The 23745-nt window shown below is 43.5% G+C and overlaps 1 protein-coding gene across 13 annotated transcripts in view; it reads right to left on the bottom strand.

Annotated features, from left to right (window-relative positions):
• The window catches only part of NEDD4L (NEDD4 like E3 ubiquitin protein ligase), a 327989-nt gene that overhangs the window by 16057 nt on the left and 288187 nt on the right, over positions 1-23745 (bottom strand). For all 13 annotated transcript variants that reach the window (XM_027575487.1, XM_027575481.1, XM_027575483.1 and 10 more), the window contains 8 exons: positions 23602-23679; positions 22111-22165; positions 17822-17880; positions 10851-10916; positions 8889-9118; positions 7272-7393; positions 4641-4711; positions 2875-2970 (listed from right to left, as the gene is read on the bottom strand). In XM_027575487.1, the coding sequence (XP_027431288.1) occupies positions 2875-2970; positions 4641-4711; positions 7272-7393; positions 8889-9118; positions 10851-10916; positions 17822-17880; positions 22111-22165; positions 23602-23679 (777 nt within the window). The remainder of the gene's footprint in view (positions 1-2874; positions 2971-4640; positions 4712-7271; positions 7394-8888; positions 9119-10850; positions 10917-17821; positions 17881-22110; positions 22166-23601; positions 23680-23745) is intronic.

Below are 23745 nucleotides of genomic sequence, written 5' to 3'. Positions count from 1 at the left end.
AGAAATGACTATGTTCTGGCCCAAGGGAGGCATGCGCTTCCTCTTGGGTTCAAGTAAAAGGCAACGCGGTCAACAGCTGTGCAGAGGGCTGGAGGAGGGGAGAGGCGGGGACATCAGTGGACACCCACGCTGGTTCCACCGCTCCCCACTCCCAGGTGCTGTGCAGGTGAGTGCACGGTGGCCAGCAAGACGCATACCCAGTACTGCCGCCACCAGCCTGTGCTTAATGCCCCGCACCTAATCATAGCAGTAAATGCACAGTCATCCATGCTATATGCCACAGGGAGACATGGACGCACTCTGTGAAGTATTATGGCCTGGGGTCAAGGTCGGTTTCCTTTTGAGAAAGGGATTGTCTGAACAGCAAGTGGGAGGCAGTATGTTCCCAAGAGATGGAATGGCATGAGCAAAGGTCCTGAGGCAAGAAGGAACTGGTGTGTTCAGGAAGTCCAATGAGACCAGGCCCAGAGAGCACAAGGGGCAGCTCTGTGATGCAAAAAATGCATCTGGAGACAGAACAGATGGGGCAAGGCCATGCGGGACCTCATGGGGCCAATCGATGATCTGGATCTTTATCTTATCAATGTTTCTGGCAGAGAGATGATGATTTTTAAGTCCTGAAAAGACCAGTCTGCCGTTAAAGGAGAACAAGGTGGATATAAAAGCCCAGCTAGGAGTCTATGAGACAGGATGGTAGCTTAGACTTGGGTGTTGGAGGAGTTGGGAAGGGAGAACAGACAGATTTGATAAGTATTTGGGGGTTAAAATGAACAAGGCTTGGGGAGGGACTGGAAATGGGAGATGTGATCACTATGTGGCTGCTTAATTCTCTCTCAACTTCTTCCCAGAATGCAAAGGAGATAACACTAGTTCCCTGTTAATGAGGTCAGCTCTCTAAAAAGGGAAGCGGTAATTTAACAAAGAGGGCACCTAATCATTCTTATTACTCCTCCTGTGAGTCTGTTTTGTTACTGCATTACTCCACCCAGTTCAATCCAAAAGTCAGAAGAACCTACAGCATCAAATGAGGAGGGCTGAGAATTGTTTTTAATGAATAACTGATATGAACTATAATGATCTTTTATTAGATCTTTTAATCAGAACTTTTATTAGAAGTCTACTTAAAAATCCAAACATCATGTGTTTGGGTGTCATTTATTAGGCAGAAACAGTTCCATTTAACTGTCACTAAGGAGGCTTCCCCAGCACATCCGCTTCCAGCTCTGTCTTGCTCACGTCTTCTGAACCGTGGTAAGTCAGTCATATGGTTTTCTATATGAGTGGATATAAAGGGTTTTTTTGTTTTGTTTTGTTTTGTGCAGTCAACACACAAGATCAATTTTAAGTCTTCCTTGGTTCCTTATTTCTACTCCTTCCTCCATGTGTTAGAAATGAAAGGAAGACAGAGTTCCAGGATGATTATCCATGTGTTACCCTTGGACAACTGGCAGCACCCTTAAATAGGTCCAGCTTAAAAAACGAAGTCATTGAATTATTTTGTTTTCTCACACTCAGAGCTTCTGTTACTTACAACAAATTAACAGTTAAAAAAAAAACACAACTAGGTTGGTGCCATTCATTTGCCCGATAAGCATTCAGCAGGTCTCAGCGGCCGGTGAGCGCCAGGAAGACCAAGGCGACTGAGGTCGGCTCATAGCGGACAGTGGGTCTGTAATGACTGGGGGACAGCCTGAGAAGAGTTTTGGGAGAGGGGATGACACGGTGCAGGAACGCGGAGGGCGCTGCACAGACAGGGAGCTCGCCCGGAAGTGTCTCTGCAGACAAGGTTATAGGTACGCGATGGTTGTCAAGGTGACCAAGTGGAGGGGGGGGTCAAAAGATCAGGCTGAAGGTGGGCAGGGCCAGGTCATAAGCTATGCTTAAAAAAAAAAAAAAGTTTCAATTTATCCTGAAGGTCACAGAAGGGTCAACCAAGAATTTTTAAGTAGACAAACTGCATGTTTGTGTTTGCTTTCTAAGACAGTGAACCCAAGAGGGCAGGCACCTGATTTCCTAGCTTCACCTACACAACTGAGCACCACAATGTAAAGTGACAGGCATTTCTGACAGCAGAGTACACTTTTAACCACCTCTGAAGCAACAAGGAAGATCAGTTTCCTTTTCCATATGGCAACCCTTCATATGGGCTCCATGGTCTCATTCATTTCAAGGTCATGCAGATTTGCTCTGGGACATGGGAACCGTGTCTGGGCTTTTGTGAAAGGACAGGTACCAGGGCTGGATAAATACTGTCAACAGACCTCCCAAAAAGCACCGTGATCACCAGGCAGGGACAAATGAATAGAAGGTTTCGGGTTTAAGACAAACACACCCTATGGAACTTTAGGACGGTGATGAGAATTCCCAGCAGGCCACTTTATCTTTGACATCGATCTTTACGATGAATTCAGCCTAATGACAGTGTGTGTGCAAAGCAAGAAGGGAATGCTAGAAAAATCCGAGCCTGCTGAGCCCCACAAGACAACTTTCATCATGACCACAGAACCCTTAAAGGCCCCGCCAAACATCACCTCTCCTGGTCATGTACTTAAAACCACTACTTAAACACATGATTTTTTGAAGTACTTAAATTCTAAAACCAAGGCCTAAACACTCACATTCCGATTTGCTTTAAGTGAGAAGGAGATGGGCTTCACACCCCAGAGGCCTTAGAATCTCTAACTTGGCCGGAAGAGAGGAAGAAGTTAGCTTCCTGGCAGGACAAGGAGGTACCCATGTAATGAGATGCTAATTAACACCTGAAGCTCTCAGAAGTGATTTTAATTGTCCAGGGGAGTCCTGTCATACAGCCCTTCTGTGAAGAAGCAAAGACTGTGAAGTCAAAGAGGGAGTCCCGGGGAGGCCCACACGTACCTGTCCAAAGTTTTCTTCATCGATACAGAACATGAGGTCCAGTTCAGTAGGATCATTTTCCAAGATCCATTTCAAAGAGTTGTAATATTCACTATCCTATAGAAATGATAGAGAATTAAGTCTTCCTCCCCAAATACAAACTCATTTGACTTCTCCAAGTCATTAAGCCCTTCTAACGCAATTCCCTTCAGAATGCTCAAGGATTACTAGTCACTAATAGGCTTCTTGCTCTGCTCCAAACCTACTCTTCCCCTGTGATTTAAAATACAAATCAAACCAAAAAAACGTTGTGGTAGTCAGGAGGGGACTGGACGTGAATCCTGTCCTCCGTAAAGGGTAGAGGAAACAACCTGCTCTGGATTGGCAGAAGGAACATCAGGTTGACCATGGAGAAATCAGTATACTTCCGATCTTTTTAAGGGTGAAAATACCAGAGGAAAACAGGAAAGACAGAAAATGTTCTACTTAAATACCAATGATTTTATACCCCCTTCCTGTGCTTTTATTGCTCTCTGCAAGTCCTGTAAGCAAACAGGAAGGCTGCGCTGGTGTCAAAGCCAGAACACAAGCCACAGGGGCCTGGGCTCCTCTCTCTGGGGCAAGGCCCAGGGGCTCCACCACTGGGGACACACTGCACAGGCTCTGGGAAGGCAGAAGAGAATGCGTGCACCAGCCGTCAACAGGTGGTATAAAGTTTAGATTTAGAAGAAATTTTTATGTTCCCAGCTCCCTCATTCTATTATAATAGAAACGTAAGTTAAAGGTGGAAGCTTTGAGGCTGCTACTGGGGTTCTGTGTAGCAACTTGCCCACGGGAAAACCAGTTGAGTGGATTCATGTGCACGGTGGGCGTCACCCTCTTCCTTCACAGAGGTGATGAGCAGAGCACTGACGAACGCTGGTAAACGAGGCGAATACGGCTCAAATGCCCAACTACCTAAGAGACACCACTGACACCACAGCGAGGCCAAGGGGATGCACGTGCTTTCTCATCAAGTGACAGGACATGAAAGCAGAGTTGCAATACCCCAAGTGGACAAAGAGCTTCCTGATGGCCCTGTGAGCGCGCTGGCACTCGGGCAAACACCCCCACGCTCGGCTGGAGCGGGCTGGTGGGGGGATGGGTAAACTAGCAGAAAACCAGAAGCAGCAGGTACGTTACGAGAAGAGTGTCACTTTTGTTTTTATAGAAAATCCTTTGGACCCTAAAATGGTCAGCCTAGATAAAACGGGTAAGTTGACTACAATGGGAAAGCCCAAATCATGTTTCAGAGTGTCTTCTAGCATCCTTTTCTGACTGGGTTCATCCCGACCCCAGCACCGAACCGGTCACTTCCGTATCTGGAAGTGCTCTTCCCTTTAGCTACGTTTTGGCCTGAGCTCCTTCCACGTTTTGAGATTAGAAAACAGATGGATAGCTGATGAATCTCTGAACATTCGGATCAGCGGTTTTCGAAGGAAAGTAAGAGCTGCAGTGAGACCCCCAGATGACCCTTGGATTGAGTTTGGTCAAATCAGTTCCAGGGAAGTGAGGTGGCTGAGGCTGGAGTCTACCCACCTCGAGCAGCACGATTCTAGGAAATGTGAACAACGATTTACTTATTAGAATTTAGGGAGCTCAATTAACTTCGTGAACAAGTCAATGTTCCCTGTTGTTCATACTGAATGACAACACCCACAAAACTCACTGCAACTACAACAGGATCTCAGCTACCCCTCTGCGAGGCACAGGGGCCCATGATGCCCAGGGGAGTGATATTTACTCACCACAGATTCCATGTCATTCAGAGTTATCTGCTTTCCCAACATCATTTTGTAAAACGGTCTAATGAAGAAACCTGAGAGAGGGAGGAAAAATATGGGTTAGTTCTCAAAGCTGTGATACTGCTGAAATAAAAAATGAAGCTGCCCTCAGGTTGAATGAGAGGCCAGGCCTGGCCTAGGGGAAGGCAGGGCTCAGGCAGGATAGTACAACAGGAAGGGGTCTAAAGGCTTCTAAGGAGGGGGAAAAAAGTCAGGGCCAAGCGGGAGTCTGCAGCTCAAACAAGGCACATGAACAAGAGGACAAAAGAGCAGTGGAAGCGGAGGGGACAAGACAGACTTGCCAGGGGTGGGCCAGGTTGAGGACAGGCCGGAGAGGGGACTGGGAAGCACACAGCCAGCAGGGGGCGCTGCAGAGCCAGGCTGCTGCCTGTGGGGCTCCCGTGTCATGGAAAAGCCAGGTGAAAATTTCACCTGCACTTGGGGATCACTGGGCAGTAATGGGGAGAAAACATGGAAGGGGGCAAGTGGGAAACGAGGGAGACCACTCAGAAGGCTGTGCAGGCTTCCAGGGGAGGGGGATGAAGGCCTATGGCGGTGGACTCCACCACCACAGAGGTGGCCCGCAGGGACCCTGACTTGCCTTCCCCAAGGGCAAGTCGGCATCCCTTGGGCGCCACTTCCTCCCAGGGGGCCCTTCTCCCCCTCCTCCTTCACCCTCGCCCCCCTGCCCCATCCAATCTGTCCCGGTGCTCTGCTGCATATTCCCCACCCTGCTGGCTCAATAACCTTCGGGGTCTAGGGAGGTAAAAGGTAGTAAACGGAGGAAACCAGCAGAAGGCAGCGGTGCGCTGACCTGCAGAGCGCACAGGTTCAGCCTACAGGGGGCACTCACATTCTGAGCCCACACCCGGGGGCACTCTGGCTCTTAACTCTGCAACTGCTAAGATACACTGTTGTCCCCCCGTGTGGCAGTCTCCTCCACTCCACAACATGTTCCTGCCCCTTCCCGCTGCTCCCTCCATGGAGCCTGGCTCCAAAGTGATCCCAGCTTCGAAATGCGTAAATCCTACCCCACCCTCGAGGGGAGATACAGCGTGGTCGACACGCTCCCCGGCCCTCCAGCCAAGCTGCCTTCTCCTCGGCCTGTTCCTTGTGCCTCCTTCTCCTGTCGCTGCGATTCTTCTGCTCGCCACCACGCCCCCGCCCCAAGAGAACAGACGTTCACTGACGTCAGGATCCTATCTTCTACTTTCTAGATTTCTCCAAAGCAACTAAGAATGCCTTCTCACTTGGCAGAAGGTAAATAAACAGACCTCTGAGAAAGCTGAAATGAATCTGCATAGGCTGAAATAATTTATGGCATGACTCCAAAGTTGCAAATTAAAATATATTTACACACACCCTGTGTATATGTATATATTTTATATATACATAAATAATGACTGTGGCTTCCTTCTAATCAGAAAAAAAAGTTTACTTTCCCAACCAAAAATAAAATATGAAATGAGAGGATCAAATATCAGCTACCAATTACCAGTGAAAATATATTAAAGGGAAAAGTACAGAGGGGACATCGATTAGTTTTTGGAATAGCTGAGGTTCCATAAACACAATTAACATATTTCCCCATAAAACCTCATTTTCTATGGTAGGTAATTACAATTCTAACCCCAAATCTTACTCTCTGCCTTCTATCCTCAACTGTTTCATGCCAAAAATAGGTATTTTTGAAGATTTTATTTATTTTTTGGAGACAGAGAGTGCTCGCTGGGGGAGGGGTCGAGTGAGGAGGACAGACTCCTTGCTGAGCACAGAGCCCTTTGTGGGGCTCAATCTCATGACCCTGAGATCATGACCTGAGCTGAAATCAAGAATCAGACACTTAACCGACTGAGCCACCCAGGCGCCCCCTTCAAAAATATTTCAGATTCAATTTCCTCACTGATGATTTCTGTAATGCCCTCTTATGGGCATTACTTCTGAAGTGACTGAATGCAGAAGAGGTCTTTACTACCAAGAAGCCTATAGATCCAGCCAGGGAGGGAGTCTGACTTCTAACTTTAAGTATACCTTGAAATTCTTCCATCACTTATATGCTCTAAATAATACAGAGATTCTTTTGTGCCATCTGTTTTAGCAGTGATCCCAGGGTCAATCTCTTCGCTGAGTGATAGCATTGCTTTGAAATTACTTACAATCTCTTCACATTCAAAAATAATAATTTGGGGACAAACGGAACAATAGCAGGATATTGGATGGATTAGATCATTTTAATTAACTTTTCAATTAGCTTTTCCATCTGTCACCAAATATACCTCTTGCTAAAAAAAAAAAAAGTTATTCTGGAAAACATAGAAAATGTGCAAATACAGAATGCTCTGTGCTTTACAGTGTAAGGTTAAAAAAAAATTTTTTTTTTAAACTGTGTAGACACTATGTCTTCAGTGCTCAAATTAGGATGACACCAGGGAAAAGCACCTCTTTTACGGGCAAACCAAAAAACCAATTTATCCAATTACAGAGAATCAGTGAAACTTTTGCATAACATCGTGATGTGAAAGATAGGACACCTAGTAAGGAACCACAAACGGCACTGTCCTACTTTGGTCACTTTGTGTCATTTCAGTAACTTACCATCCAAAAGTTTCCCATGAAATACTGCCAGACCAGCAACTCTTCCAATAAAAGTGAAATAGGACAAATGGTCTTCATTACAGAGGCCTGAATTGGGGTTGATCTGAAGTGTGTAGTTGTCCCTTTGGGGAGGAAGAGAGAGGTAAAGCATAATCACACTTTTAAATAAGAAATTCAACAGGTCGACCTGAATTCTCCTTTGCTACCAGTCCTTAGACTTGCACAGTGCACCTGCAAACATTCTGTACCCAATGGAAAAAGGCGTAAAAGCTAGAGAACGTGACTTACTGTTTCGCCTCTTTGTGACCGACTGAGGTCTAACAGAGCAGGTGCACATGCCCTATGTAAGTCACATCACCAGAAACTGTTGATATTTGACTACTTTTGCTCTATAAAAAATGTCAATTGCATATGGTTCAGTCAAGTATTTTGGGAACACGAGAAACATCATGTAACAGAGGGGCCATGTGTCGACTGCCAATGACGTGAGTACTACAGGTTTTCTCTGTGAGGATGAGGGTTAATTCCTTTGAAAGACTTGTGGTTTGGAGATTAAAAGTTTTTCCGATGGACCCAACCCTTGGTCTGGCCACCACTCTGCCCTGAAAGGCTCCAAGGGCAATGGAAGTAGCATTTAGCCATCTCAACAATACAAACCTCAAAATGTTCACGTTTATCTAATCATCCTTCTTTGGTCTCAAGATCTTGAGGATCAGTGGTTTTCAAACTGGGCTCCACAGGGATTCCCTGTGGGGGGGGGGAATCTCTGGGAATGTGGGTGAGAGATAAGGGTCTTGCCTCCCTACCCTGCCCTCCACTTCAATGGTTTTATCAATTTCACATAGCAGGCTTTCTCACGGTGCTCATGGTGAACAACAACAAACAAAAAAAACAAAATGGGAACTCTTGGCTAAAGCAACCACGGAGAGCTCCCAGGAGATGATGCGGGAGAACCCATGTCCCTTGACGGCACAGGTGGCCCTTCAGCAAGGTCAATGACTATCCTACCGGGGCCTCAGGTTCAGCCGAAGCCTCTGGAGACTCCAAAGCCTGGAAGGAGCTCCCGACCCTGTGAGTCGTGGCTGTCTGATTCCTGAGAATGCAACTAACTCTGCCTCAGTTTCTGTTTGGTGAAGATAAAATCCCAATACAAGGGAGAATCTGTTTCTTCCCTTACAGACCAATACAGACCAACGGTCCTTTATATCCTGAAGAATGGGTCCTCAAAGTTTGCCATCATTTGCCTCTGAGCAGAACCTCAGAAACTATTCTTGTTCAAAACCTGATGAGTTCCTGAATTCTGACACTGACAAATCCTCCTGAATTACCATAACATTACAAATGAAAATTGCCTCTTGTTCCTAACCATAAGTCCCCAGCACATTTTCCACTTCAATTATATGAACCCGAATGACAAGGCAGAGTACATTACTTCACCTTGTAGAGTCGGAACCTGTTCTAGACTTACGGGGGGAGGGGAATGCTGAAATCAGCAATGTTAATTCACCTCGAATGACTGAGCCGCTCATTCTCCCATTAGGTTTAAATTCATTACTAATTACTCTTTCGGGGGGGGGGGGCGGGGAGACACATTCTGAGTGCACTCCGCATACTTACGTTGCAGAATACTCAAAAAGCCCATAGTAGGGGTTGAACATCTCTTTGGACAGTAAGAAGAACCACTCTCTGGCCACACCCCCATAGTCAAGACCTTTCTCCGATTCAAACTCGATCCACAGTCTGGCTTTCAGGACGTCTGGTCTTTTCACAGACATGATTCTCCGATAGGACTCTTCAAAGATGTTATTTCTGTGAAGTTTCATTTCAAACCTATTTGGAATATCAGCCTACATGAAAGAAGAAAACAAGCACGTAATCACACAGCAAATACACATCTTACTTTTGAACAGAGAAAAACAACAAAGAGTAGAAATGATGGCAGTCTTCAATTCAAATAAACAAGCAGTGACCAAGGGCTCCAACTGAGATTCCCTCCTTCAGGGATTTTATTCACACAGACATCGAGGCCCACTACGTCAGGATAAGATACACAGAGCATGAACCAGCAGCTGTTGGACGGAGCCAGCAACACATGAGGCACAAGAAACTATGTGGAGTAAAAGACAATCATCCTCTCCCCGCCTTTTATAAACAACCGTGAGGCACCTGTCCACCACTGGCCACTGAAATATAGTCAACTCTCGATACTGCTTCTGTCGAAGAAAGGGATGTCAGTCCAGGTCATTAAAACCCAGAAAACAATTCCCATCTGGCCCAGTTGAGAGCATTCTCAACTCTGGCAGGGTCTCCAGCTGGTAGATGTGATCCATGATGCCTACAAGCTAATTCTGGTGCCATGAGAAGTGGGACCTCGAGGATCATGCCAGGTTGTGGGAAAGCATGGCAAAGGTCACGGTTAAAGAACATGAACATCAACAAGCACTTGAGCGAAGTTGTGAATCACTGCTGCCTGGAAAAAGGAGGACCAGGGTTAGTCTTGCTCTGAAAGTGGATTTGCAGTGGGGTTTCCCGGCAGATGACACCCCAGCAGGAGTGCCACGGTATGACAGGCTCCCGTCCACAAAGTCATCCCCAGCTACTGGGGGACATTAGGTTACTCACTAAATAACACTGAGGAATTTTATGTGTGTTTATCAGAGTCACTTTCAAGGCAGTTATCCAAGAGCTACTTGAATCAGCACGCTGGGAGGGAGAGGATCCAAACGTGGGAGCTCCCGACGCAGAGACTGTCTCATGCACCTGCATGTCCCCAGTGCCTTGCCCATTGCAGAGGCCCAGAAAAGAGGCATCAGCCAAGGGCACGGAGTGGGAGAGACCACGATGGAGCCCGGGCAGACTGGGGTGAGGGGAGCTGTGCCCAGTACTCTCCTCTTCCCAAGGGGAGGAAGCCAAGAAACGGTGGCCGGTGCAGAAACCATGAGTGTGCACATTGAAGGGAAAACTGGTAAAACCTGCAGCAGAGAGGTGACGTCAGACAGGAAGACAGAAGACACGGTGCTGAAGATCCGGGGAGGATGTGCCAGGAGAAAATGTAATACTGTGATTTAAAACGCAGCCTGTAAAAACCTCACAAGGTTTCCCACTGAGAATTTTAATCTGAAAATTATACTCGTTCTTAACATGCCAAATATATTTGGCAAATTGTATTTGTGTTATAATTATAATTAAAACTATACTTTTGAATTGGGAGGGAAGGATGGGAACATTTTTCTGAGTAGAGTCTAGGTTTTATGATGACGACCGCAGGGTTCCCCACATTTTTTGACTAGGTCCTGAATTATTTTATATCCCACTAAAATCATTTCTACCTTGTTATTATTACATGAGAAATTACCATTCAGGTTGATTTGATATGTAATACTAAGTTAGTCTTCACTTACCAGGTCTCTTAAAAAGAAAATTCAGATTGAAGATCCAGGTGGATCAAAGTGCAATGGGGAAAGTAAGGGAGTATTTTTAGTATACACATAAAGGTAAACACACAAGTTGTTCTCACTGAAGTAACTTTGGCAACTTACAGACGACTAAAACAGCATTTTTGGAAGACATGTTACTCACAGGTTTCTTTAATTTCTTCCTAAAGTAGTCATATTTCTGTTTAAATTCTCTGGAGTAAGGAACAGCCTGGAAGATAAATTTGTAAATATAGATAAACAATACACTTGAAATTTTATGTATACTGAGCCAACATTCACAGAATTTCACGAATCATAAACCTTAAAATTCTCACTCTCCATAATATTATCACTGAAATTTATCATAGTACACGGGAAAGTTCTAGAAATGATTGAGGCTAATCGGCACTGTATGGGGGGGGGGCTTTCACCCCTGAAAACAACTGTACTGATATTCAAGAAATCATTTTTAAGGGATATGCCACATAAACCAAATATACTGTCCATGTGACTTTTGTCTAAATGGGAGTTAGTGTGTAACCTTTTTGTTGTTGTTGTTGTTGTTGTAAGTTTAGATAAAAGTTACTGGCTATGATTCTTTAACACAAAACCCAAAATGACCTATGTGGTCATTTTGAAAAGACTCTTCATGCTTTTAAAAACCATGGGGAGGAAATAAAATAACAAGGCCAGTGAACTGATACTCTTATCAAGGAATATATAATCAGGTAGATAGCATTCTGGAAACACCTTCGATTTAGGAGTCAGAAGGTTTGCCTCTTACTAGTTAGTAGTCTTGGGCAGGGATTTCTTTAAATCTGCAATGGCTTATCTAGGAAGCAGAGTGACGGTACCAAAGGTGTGGGTTCAGTAACTGGGTTAGCTTTCATTACCCAAAAGTTCTGGAATCTCTCCCGGAGAAGTAATAACCTTTTAATGTAGTCATTTATATTCTTAACTTGCTATGTTGTAAAGTGGCTTACAATATCTGAGAGCCGGAGCCCGGACTTCAGGCTCTACCGAAAAGGCTTCTAATTTTTTTAACGAAGCAGAGAAGATCGGCTTTTGCACACACATGGACTAGGACGGCCTCATACTCGGAAAAACTTGTTGCTTTTTCACAAATAGTATGAATTTGGGCAAGAACAGTTCTGCTGATATCATTTTGGGCTAAGCTAACAAAATACACTGATCCTTAGTAAAGTATCTCCAGACTCCAAACCTACCACCACCTTACACTTTCAGAAAGAGGAGAAGTGAGGAACCAAAGCTTCCCTCCTTCATACTATTTTAAGACACAATCACACAAACAATAAGCCAAAACAAAAATAACCACTCTTATAGAAAACAATAATCATGTCAGTGTTTTGCTTTGTAACTCAAGAACAATAAAGACAATGTGTTTATATATCCGAAGAACATTCTACAGACAATTTAGGGGTACCCCGGGTCTGCTCTTAGTTTTTAAGCCATTCTTCATTTGATTTTCCATTGAGCACTAGATTTGACCACATATCATATTTATTTGGGGCCGTGTTTAGTCTGATGATACCATGTATGAATCCTTATTCTAGGAAATGTAGAAATTTTGCCAATATCTGGACAACCACCAAAATGAGGGAAAGGATACAATGTTCTGACATAAGCCATGTCATGTTTTTGGCTCCACTAACACTACAGCCCATCACACACTAAGATTTCCTGCATATTCACTCTTTGGTGGTTCCTCTGCTGATTCATTCAACAGATGCTTCTTGAGCACCTACTGTGCGCCAGGGCATTTTAGGTGCTAGGGAAGTAATGGTACATCAACCAAAGATTTCTTCCCTTGTTCCCTCCTGGAGCTTGCAAGCTACTGTGTGCACGTGGCAGTAGGAAATAAATGAAGAGTGGTGAATGTATTGAGGAAAAGCTGAGAGAGAGCTCTCGGCAGGCTATGGTACGAGCAGTCAGGGACAGCTCTGAGGAAGGGACATCTGAGCCGAACCCACAGTGACAGGAGGGAATAAATCACTAGAAAGCAGTGTGTGTAAAATCTCGAGAAGGAAAGCGTTCAGCCGATGCTCTTAGCTACGCTGAACTGTGACAAAGGGAACGTAAGCTCAATGTCCTTTCACTATCTCAGGCCAGCTTCAGCGGACCTGGCTTGTAAGGCAGACTCCCACGCCAGCCAGCCATGTTGACGGACCCTCCAGACGACAGAATTTCTTCACGTTAAGAAGAAATGGACCAGAAGCACTTCAAGGCTCTTCCATTTCCAAAAATCTGTGATTCCCAGCCTATTATTTTTTGGTTTTGTGTCCACCCCCTCCCCCGAAAATGTTGAGGAAAGGCTTAAAATACAAGTTCAAGAGTCTTAAATGATGGGGAGGGGATATATTTTAAAATGTTGCCCCCAGCCTGTGCTCTCTGCTCTCCTGTCTGACTTTAACTGGGAGGTGCCGATTACATGTGGGTGGAAATAAAACGCTGAGATATTTCTGGTCTTTCTTCTTCTGGGGAACGAGGCATGAAAATGGAAAAATCCTGATCCTCCTCCAATACTTACTTCTCTCTCTAGAGAGAGTTCTTAGGAATAAGAAGTGGAATAAGGAGGTTTTTTACAATCTCCTCAACAGAAGCCAACAGCGTAGCAGGACAAAGACATCCATAACGCAGAGCCTCTGAAGACACTTCCAAGGGTGGTCCATGTCTTGTACTGGACTGGCCGGATTGTTGACTCTCTCTTGAAAATCTGGCATCTTATTTTCTTACGTACAATTGAACTTACAAAATAAAGCCTGCATCAGAACTTAACACGTCTGTTGATTCAAGCCCTTTGCTCTTTCTCAAATAGGTTTTCTATTCTGAGCACAAGTGACGAGCTGACGTATTAGAGAAGTCGGGTCTGAACGTTTTCAGGTCGTTCTAGCCCACCCGGCGCCGGAGCTCCTTACGGAGGACGGCTCGCGTCTGACACGGAGACACGGGTGAGGTCAGTGCACCTGCAGCTTCACTTTGACTTTTGGCATTTGCTGGAACTAAGGGTGACACAATTAGTTTTCCGAACTTCTGACAAATTGGGAACAACAACATCTTCCCTGCCTTCCTGAGGGGACTGCTTGGAGTTTTCAAAGCAGCTGATTATAAAGTTCTCGGCCAAGTACAAAGCGTGACACGAACATGAAGACAGTATTCATAAGAGTAGTAAGCACGGACAGCACTGGATCAACACTTCCACTGGTGATGCTTGTAACACAGAGGGCATACTGACTTACAGTAACGCTGAGCGGTCACAGAAAGGGACCCCCCTCCCTGATTCTGGGGTATTTTTTAAAACTTGGGGGAAAAAGAGAAATGTGAGGTTCCAGATAAGCAGCAAGACTTAAAATTAAAGAAGTGGGCATTGGACCTAGACTGGGTGCTTGGGCTGGGGTTTTAATCCACAGACGGGGACATGGAAGTTGGCCTACTAGTCTGTATGACCTAGGGAGTAAGAGCAGAGCTCCCTGCTTAAAACCTACATCTGACATGGGGACAAGAAAACTACCCGCCAGCCCAGGGAAGTTGTAAGGAAGCTTACCTTCTGTCCAGGACCACAAACGAGAGAAAAACAAAAAGAAACAGACCTGTGATAAATTCATACTCTAAGCCTACACCAAACTGGGTATGAAGTCCACAGTTATATTAACTGGGCCTGCATGATCCCAAGCTAAGAAGTTAACGGTAAATACAGGTCAGGTCTTATAAATGCCTCATGGCGGGGCGGGGCGGGGGGGGAAAGGTGAGCGCACACACACAAATTATAAACTGAACTACCACTGAGGAGAGTCTACAGACACAACATGTGGGAGATTTAGTGCCCCTATGGCCAGAGATAACAGAATAATCTGAAAGAGGATATGAAATAAGCATTTTAAGAATGATTAGAGAGCTAAGTACGAATTAAAAAAGAAAATAAAAAAATGGAAGAACATGATAGAATAACAGTAACTGAAAAGACCAAGCAAATTTAAAAAGACCCAATAGAACGATGAGTAATTAAACACAGTTAATGAAATAACAGACACACTGAACTGGTAAAGGGTAGGTTATAAAAAGCTTAAAAAAGAATTAGCTGGAAGAGCTAAGCCCATAATACAGCAATGGAGAGAGCTAGAGATTGAGGGAGGGAGAGAGAGAGACCGAGAGTGAGAGAGAGAGATGGAAAACTGGAAAACTAAGAGATTAGGAAGACAGAAGGTAAAGGTGAATCACATACCTAGGAGGAATTACTGGTACAGATAACCAGGAAGAATGGCAAAGATACAGTATGAGAACTAACTGCCAAGAATCTTCCAGAATGGAGGGAAGACAGGGTCCTTATATTGAAGAATTACAATGAGTCCAAAGCAGAATCAATATAAAGAAATCCACACTTAGGTTCATGAGAGTAAAATTATACAACACCAACGTCACAGAGAAAATTCAAAACTGCCAGAGAGAAGATTTACCCATCAAAAAAATGCCAATCAACAACAAGCTTCTCAACAGTTGTGGAGGCCAGAAGACAAGAAACAAGATCTCCAAAGTATTAGGAAAATAACTGTTAGCCAAGGCTTCAGAGCTGAACTGTCATTTAACGGAGAGGTCAGAAAAGCCTTCTCCCTCAGACTAAAGAGCTTCCCACTCTCAGACAGTGCTGCTCCAGGGGGTATCACCACCCCTAGGGGGGTGTGTCCAAACAGACTGCTGGGCCCACCCCCAACGTTACTGATTTTCAGTAGGCCTGGCTTGGGACTCCCAGATTTGCATTTCTTAACAAGTTTCCAGACGATTCTGATGCTGCCGATCTGTAGACTCTGAGAATCTGGAACCATACTTCATTCAGAAGATAATCTGGAAACAGCAGGTGTAAGAACCAATGGTGGGCAAAGAAAACTGCCTACATATGAGGGAAGGAAATAAGCACTGGCCATTGAGAACAAAGATAAAATATCAATGGCTGTTTGGAAAGTTTTAAAATGTTGCTGAACAATGGAAAGTAAGTGGGAAGAATGGCATGAGAGTTCCCTCAAGTCCCATTTTGCTCAGGAGCAGAGTAGAGGGCAATTAATTTTGTCATGAAGTACGTTGGTTAAAAATGTTAATGTAAGCACAGAAATAGAAAATACAACTTCCAAGCGAATATAGAAAATGAAAGAAAATAAAGGGCACTTTATCAATCTAATAGAAGGTAATAAAAGAGAAAAAATACAGCTAATTGAGTGGGAGAAAAGACATACCAGGCAAATACTAAGAAGAAAAAGTGAATGTAACTTGACTGATAAAGCCATGCTTGCCATCAGAGAGTCTGACACTACTGTCTTGGGTAGACAGAACAGCCAGGAAAAAAAAGCAGTGATGGAAATGAGTAATTTGAACACCATATGCTTGATTTAATGGACATATAAAGAACTCTATACCCAACAAAGACAGAATACACATTCTTTTCAAACACAAAAGGAACATTTATAAAAAAATGGCCAAGCTGCCAAGGAAGTTTCAAATATCTGGTAATCAATATTCCATAGATAATATTCTCTGACCACAAAGCAGTAAAATTAGAAAATTAGTAAGAAATGGATAGGCAAAAACCCTTCCATACTCTTAGAAACGAAAAGCACATTCTAAATAACTTATAAGTCGAGGAGAGAAAGAAATCATGGAAATTACCAAATATTCAGAACTGAATGACAACAAAAGCCAGCTGTCTACATTAAGTGGATAATTACCTAAATACACATGCTCTTCCTGAAAGAAGTATCCTACTACTAAGGAAAGAGTAAACAAGGCTCATTCGTTAGTAAAAAAAAAAAAAAAAAATCTTTCTTTGGGTCAAATTTACTTGGATTTATGATGCTAAACAATTTTCAATAGCAAAAAGAACTAACAGTGTTTGAGTGAAGGTAGATGATCGATAAGTGATAGAGATATTTCAAAAGGTTTCAGAATTATGTCAAAAGTCCTCTGTCACTTGAAAACAGCCTTGATTCCCGAATACGTTTCCCATGATGTAGAAGAGAAAACAGGACTCTTAACACCTTATCGTGACTGTGAATATATCAAAAGGAAGCCATGGTAGTAAGGCAGGTGTTGAAGTCACATAAAAAGCGGCTGTTTTAACTGAGGTATGATTGGGCACTTTGTGTTACACAGTAGCAAAGCAGCTGAACAAAGCCAATAAACAAATCCAACAAATTAACTAAGGGGATGTCAAGCATCAAGGTAGGTTTTCATGGTATTACCTTTTAAGTTTTCAAACAGACTTACCTTTGTAATTCAAAACCTAATTTGAACGGAATCAGATTAAAGCCACAAAAGCAGTATTATAAAAATACCTAAGGGCCTCTTAGCTCAGCATTCAATATGCTTTATTTCCTTTTGCTCCTCCAGTTTTTAGCAGATTCCCAAGTTTGCAATGCTTTGCTGATGCCATATGTTTCCTGTAATTCCAAATTAGCTCCCCACACTCACATGAACACTGACCAGAGAGGCTGGTACATTCCCTGCCGATGACTGTGACCCATGCGGTATTCGGGACCAAGTCCTTATGAACACAGCGTGCGGCAGTATTTTAAGAGGGTGCTCTACCTAGCTTCCTTTTGCACCCGGCGTATACGTGGGGACTGCGAGGAAGTTAGTGGGTCAACAGAGACAAAAGTTCTTAACTCTGCCAGCTCCAGAGGTTGGCTACAACCTCCCCCAAACTTTTCCAGACGTTCCACGCTGGAAGAGAGTCAGAATACAGCTTAAATTTGTTAGCATGCATTTACCACTCTTGGCCAAAAGAAATGACAAAATGCTACAGATACAGGGCTTGGCTTGGTATAAAAAGGAAGAGAGGACATTTTGATTGTTTTACCTTTAATCCACCTTTTTACAAAGGAGAAAAGGAAATGTTTAGTTTGTTACCATTAACAAAGCACTTTCTTTTCCTTTACAGCGAAAGCCCTTCAAAAAGGCAAATGCAGTTGTATCCCACCCAGGAACTCCAGTGAGGAAGAGATGGGGGCGATTCTAAACTAGCCAACCACACCAGGCCCCTGGCACCGGGTAAGCAGTAATACTCAAGAAATACATGTTTAGATGCAAGCCAAATATTACACTGAAGAGTTAAAACTTGAGAATACTGACCGGACCAGTAATAGCTGGATTCTGCAGTCTTGGGTCTTCCCACTGAGTAATTTTGCTATCTGAAAATTAATGTTTAAAAAAAAAAAAAAAACAGCATATTAGTTCAAATCTATTCTGTGTCAAAAATGTTTTCAAAAGAATTATTTCTGGATTTTTTTTCAAAAGCTGTCCCCCAAAATAGATAACTCAGTACTGCAGGGTTAGAAGAGCACCCTATTCTATATGCCAGCCCCCCTGCCCATACTGTTTAGTTAAAAACACTCAATCAAAAATGCACGACTAAAGCCAAACCATCTATTCACACTGTTTTTGGCAAGAAAATCTGCCAAAATTTCAATTATAAACCCCTGTTCTTTCAAGGATTTATAATTTCATCTTGATTTTCCTTTAACTGAAAAAAGGCATAACAAGTCTTAGTCCTTAAAAAGTTAACACACACACACACACACACACACAATTTTTCTCATTTCAAATACTTTTTTCTTTGCTTATGGCATTGAAAAACAGTTTTCAACTAAGAATCGTACACTGGACAAAAGAATAATCCATTATACGTGTCACTCATATGCACGCAAAAATCAGAGCTGCTAAGGAGTCCCAAAAAATGAGCATTAGATAGAGCAAAGAGGACAGAGAAAGGTCTCCCTTTTGGTCAAGCTGGCGAGAAGTGTGTTCTTTCTTCTAAATGAGTCCGTGTCAGCAAGAATGTTCAACGCCGCCTATACAATTACTCCAGTGGTGTAGGTGGTACGGTGCCATGGGCACCCTGAATCACGTGGGTTTTCTGACTGTGCACGGGGATTCCTGTGTGTGTAGGAGGCAGTGATGGATTTGCTTGAGAGGGTATGGAGAGGGCTGACTGGGGGAGAATGGGTTCTCTCTGGAGTTTTAGGGAATCTAAGTTGGTAAAAAAAAAAAAAAAAAAAAGGGAAATTAAGAATATTCATTCTGCTTATTTCCTATGTACTCTGTAAATAGATTGATAAGATAACCATTAAATTTGGTTTTAATGACCATACCAGGAATTTTTCCAAATCTGGTATTTTAATTATTTTAATGAAAGTAGAGGTCAAGTTTTAAAATCCAACAGCTGAAGCACATGATTCTAGATTCACGTTGGCAGGTAATGTACGTGAGATGTTTCGATGGTTTTAGAGAACTGTGATGGAAGTAAAAGGCATTTTGGGCCCCTTACCTCATGCATAAGAAATGTGGAAAGTAAAAGTTGCCATTGTGATGGAGAATAAAAGAAAACCAAATAAAGAGAGTACAGCTGAGTGACGGCTCCCCGGAGTACAGTCCTATCACCTGGATACCATCAAAGCAGAAGTAAATTAATGACTACCTACGCATGGCGTCTCCCACATAGTCTGTCCAGTTCCACCCTTGACACGTGCAACCACATTTCCCATGGTGACCTCAAATCCAACTCTTAAAAACCAAACCCATAATCTTTCAGGAACAAAACCCATTCCTGTGTTCCTCTGCTCCCAAATGCCCGTGTCATAGCGCATTCACTGTTCAAACCCAGCACAGGCTACACCCCCGCCCTCCCTAGCCATTCTCCTCTGGCTCCCGCCGTTCTGTTCCCCGTCTCACTGAGAAAGCTGCTTTCAGGAGGGTGCATCGCTTCCATGGACTGTGCCCTCTCTTTCCCTGGCCTCGGGCTCACTCATCCCAGTTCAAGCCTTCCTTTGCAGTTCTGCCACAGGGATCTTTCGAAAGAACAAATCTGACCAGTGAGGCCCCTCCAGAAAAACCTTCAGGACCTCCCTCCTGCCTGCAGAAGAGACAGACTCGAGTTTCCACCCCTGGCGGACGCCCTTTGACCTATGTGCCTCCTCTGTGCCCTGGCCATTTGCAGCCCCACCACAGGTCACAGACTGTGGCCCAGTCCACACACCTTCATACATCTGTATGTTTTCTCCCTCCTGGGGTTGCTCTCCTCGGGCTTTCCTGCATAAATGTGTCTTATCACTTGGGATCCATCCGAAAAGTAATCTGTTCCTAAGGTCCTTTTGCAGGCAGCCCCCAGCCCTGGCACCCAGCCACGTGGCAAGCAAGTGTGGTCCTCACCTGTTCTGCTTCTTCAAAGCTGGTTCATTCCTCTACCCAACACTGCAAATACCTTCTGGGGCTCCCAAGTCTCTATGTGGTTACAATGCAGATCGATTTTTACAGCTAAGTATTGTCAATACAGGATATGAATGTATAGTGGCCATTTACTCACTTTTTCCAGAACTTCTGAATCTAAACTTGTTTTTTGTCCTCAGACATTGTATTTGAAATAAAGGGACAAGAATGAAGGAGAAGAATGAGAAACTCAAGTTAATTTAGCTACTTTCTAACAGGTTTGGTAAGACTGCTGGCAAGAAAGACAAAAATAGCATTTTACACCCTCACTGGAATTTTTTCTCTTCTAGCTTTGATCTGAGACACCCGTGGCCACTGACTCACAGCTGAGGGGCATACCTGGTCTTTAAGAAGCACCACATGACCCCCAAGAGAGGTAGCGATTCAGTTCAAGATCTTCCCTTAACCTTTTACTCCAGGGTCGAGACAGGAGCTATTTAATCAATGTCAATACCTGATCTCTTCTGACATGACGTCTTTAAGCTACCCGTTCTGGCAAGAGGAGTGGGAAGGGAGTGAGCTGAGCACTTGGAGGGACTGGTGGCTTGAATAGGGAACAGCCCATTTAGCAAAACTAACATGTCTCCTGCCTCCCAACGAACAGAAGCAGGGAAAGCCTGGGGTGGGCATCGTTGCTGCTTCTCCAAGACGAGTTCTCTCCACTTTCCAACCAAGGACATGACCTTCCTCATGCCTTCACCACTGACCCTCCACAAATTAACTTCAAGTCACCGTTTATCAAGCATCTACTCTATATTATACTAGGTGTACGCACACCACGAGAAAAATAATCTATGATCTTTATTATTTCTAACATACACCGGGATGGACTTTATTGGCGATAGAGTTTTTCTTGTTTTGGGACCCTTCCATTAAGAACATTCATGAAATTCTTTTCAGGCCGACCCAACATCAGATCACCAGCCAGAACATGGCCACAATGCTGTGTGAAATATTCTGTGTGTAGCAGACCAAGGTTGTGTTACTGGTTAAGACCTTGTTTTAAGAAAAAGATCATTATTATTCGTATCTACCTTTGAAAACTGAAATTGTAAAGCATAAAAACTAAAAGAGGAATTGTTTTTTGTTCTTGGTGGGAAAAAGGTGTGTGCCCCCTTCCCTTCAACAAATTATGCTATGAGAATTACAAATAGCATATCAGAGAAAAAAGTGGGGGTACACACATTTTATAGCATTTATGGTAGCAATTTTAGGCTCACTGTAAAATTCTGGACAGCAGGCAAACCCTCAGTAGTTTTACTGGTCAAAGACAAAACTAAACCTAAGTACCGTGAATTACCGAATTTAAACCAAAGCGTAGCCCATTCTCCCCACAATTGGCTCATCGGTAGACTTTTGATTAGTTAAGAGAATGTAAGGCTGGAGAAACCTGTGGCAGACTTGCTAATCTTTAGGAACCAAATGAAAACAAAGAACAAAATACTACCAATTGCACACACTTGCAAACTTCTTTTAAATATACATTTTTCAGAAGTTCTAAGGGATATACGAATATGTTCCCATGGAGAACATGTTGCCTTAAAAAAAAAAAAAAAAACCTAGCTAAAAGCAATACCTTTATCAGTTTAACTTTTAGTTGAAATGAGAAACCACACATTTATTCATAGGTGCTGGAGCAACTATACTGTAATTTCAAGACACAAACTCCATATAGATTAGCGTGCCGGGTGCAAAGACACATGCTATGAATAGAAAATAAGTCAGAACGGGCTTCTTGCCATAAGACCCTTGACGGCAGTGCTTAACATGCTGCTTCAAAGCACTGCTCACACATAAATTTTTGACTCAATTATAACTTCTAACCTTATTTTCTATTACTACAGTGTATTTATTAAAAGCGCAGAAATCAAGGGGTTATTGACCCAAAAAATTTTTTAATGAAGGGGGAAAAAAGTTAATAGGTCACAAGATCAAATCGGGTAAAAGCTTGGTGGGCTCCTTTCAAGCAAACTTGGGATGAATGCACAGTACCGTACGAGGGCACTGACTCTCTGGCCTCATGCTCTCCACATAACACCTGGCTGCCTGGACAAAGAGTAAAATGACAAAGCTTTCACTATAATATTTGAATGATTCCCTGTCCCCCCCATCCCTTTACCTGCAATGCCTGCGTGTCTATAAAAAAACCTACTTACTATGGTCAATATAGAACGTTCGGCCATCCAAGTGAATTCTTTCTTCCCAACCAGGCTGGTATTAGAAGAAAAAGAGAGAGAGAATACAAACATTAGCTAACAGTTGCAAAAAAAATTAAAAATATGGCTAAATTTAAACACTCTAAGGACACTTTTTGACTCTTTTAGGGTACACTGTTACATTAAGAACAAGCCACAAACATTTCAAGTTAATGACAACATCTAGCAACACACTGTATCACATGTTCGCCAGCCTTAGGGGCCTTCACTCACTGTGTGATGAACAGGAAGCAGGGCTTGCTACTTCAAAAGCTTCAAAGGGCAACTCCAGCATTCCATGGAATAGTTGAGTTTAGGACTGAATAGCTCATTTAATTAAATATTTACCAAGTACTGAAGGGAGGAGGGAGGTTAATTTAAAAATGTCAAGAGACAGATGCTTTAGTCCTGCCACCACGTGGCTGAAAGACCTAACCCTGAGATTCTCTGGTGTGGGCTCTCACTCTTTGGACTCAGGGAATAGACGGATTTGGGTATTTTTTTTTCCCAATGTAAAGCTGGTATGCCCTCATTATATGAACGGTGCCTACTTGCTATCTGAAACTCAGGAATCCAACACATGAGGACAGCCCATGATCTTTCACGTCTAATCTCGGTCTCTGGCACTCTCTGGGCTCTTTCCATCTCAACCTAGGAACCAAACAGTTCTGGAGAGGGAGGGATATTTGTGTAAAACCTGACGAATGAAGACTGAACCCTAACCTTCCTAGATTCAAGTTGTGCGATCACATACCACACACCAGGCAACAGAGGGGTTCTTGAGTTTGGAAAATCCCCTCAGAAGAACTCCCAGCACCCTTCCATTCTACAAGAGTCTTGAATCTCCCTACCTTCCTGCCCTTGTAAGGCTGTTTGATCTGGGGGGAGGCGGCTGAGAAGGATGTATGGTGAAAGTTTCATTCAAAATCTAATATGGAGTAAATAGAGTTCAACTCCCCAAAGAGAATAAACCGATGAAAAATTAAATTTTATAAATAGTACTCAACAAGGGCAAAACACTTAAAATATCTGCAGGCTAATGACTTACAGAAACCACCTGTGATCACTTCGGCCTTTTTCTCCCACTGTTTTTAATATTTCTGTTCCAGTGACTTAATTAGCAATATGGATGGAACCCAGTGGTTGCAAAGTTACAAAATAAATGCGTGCTGCCTAACCTATCACATGTGGAGAATGCCTCTTACATCCTAGTTACAAGGTCTACCTTCTCCTAGCCGCAAACAACTCAGAAACCTCTTTCCCAAGTATGGGGCATCCGCTGTATGTACTATTAGAATTCAGCCATGCACCTAATTCTATGAAGAGATTACAGACCAACGGGATCCAAAATAGCCTGGAGAAAGAGAAGGCCCACAGGGTATCTCCCTCCACACAGGGCAGATGAATGGATAAACATTTTCAGACTTGTCCCTGCATCTGCAGTGTACTCACAGGAAGAGGGCCGAGGTCATTGGGGTTTAAAGATGCCTTTGACCGCATATGCACTGGAAATTTCAGGCGTGGATCTTCCTGCAAGAAAACGTAGAAGGCAGAGGACATTAAGAGTGACTCTGTATGTGACGTCATTGGCTCCTC

Source organism: Zalophus californianus, chromosome 14 (genome assembly GCF_009762305.2).
Source record: "Zalophus californianus isolate mZalCal1 chromosome 14, mZalCal1.pri.v2, whole genome shotgun sequence".
NCBI classification, from domain to species: domain Eukaryota; kingdom Metazoa; phylum Chordata; class Mammalia; order Carnivora; family Otariidae; genus Zalophus; species Zalophus californianus.
This window is presented reverse-complemented; position numbering and strand designations above follow the sequence as displayed.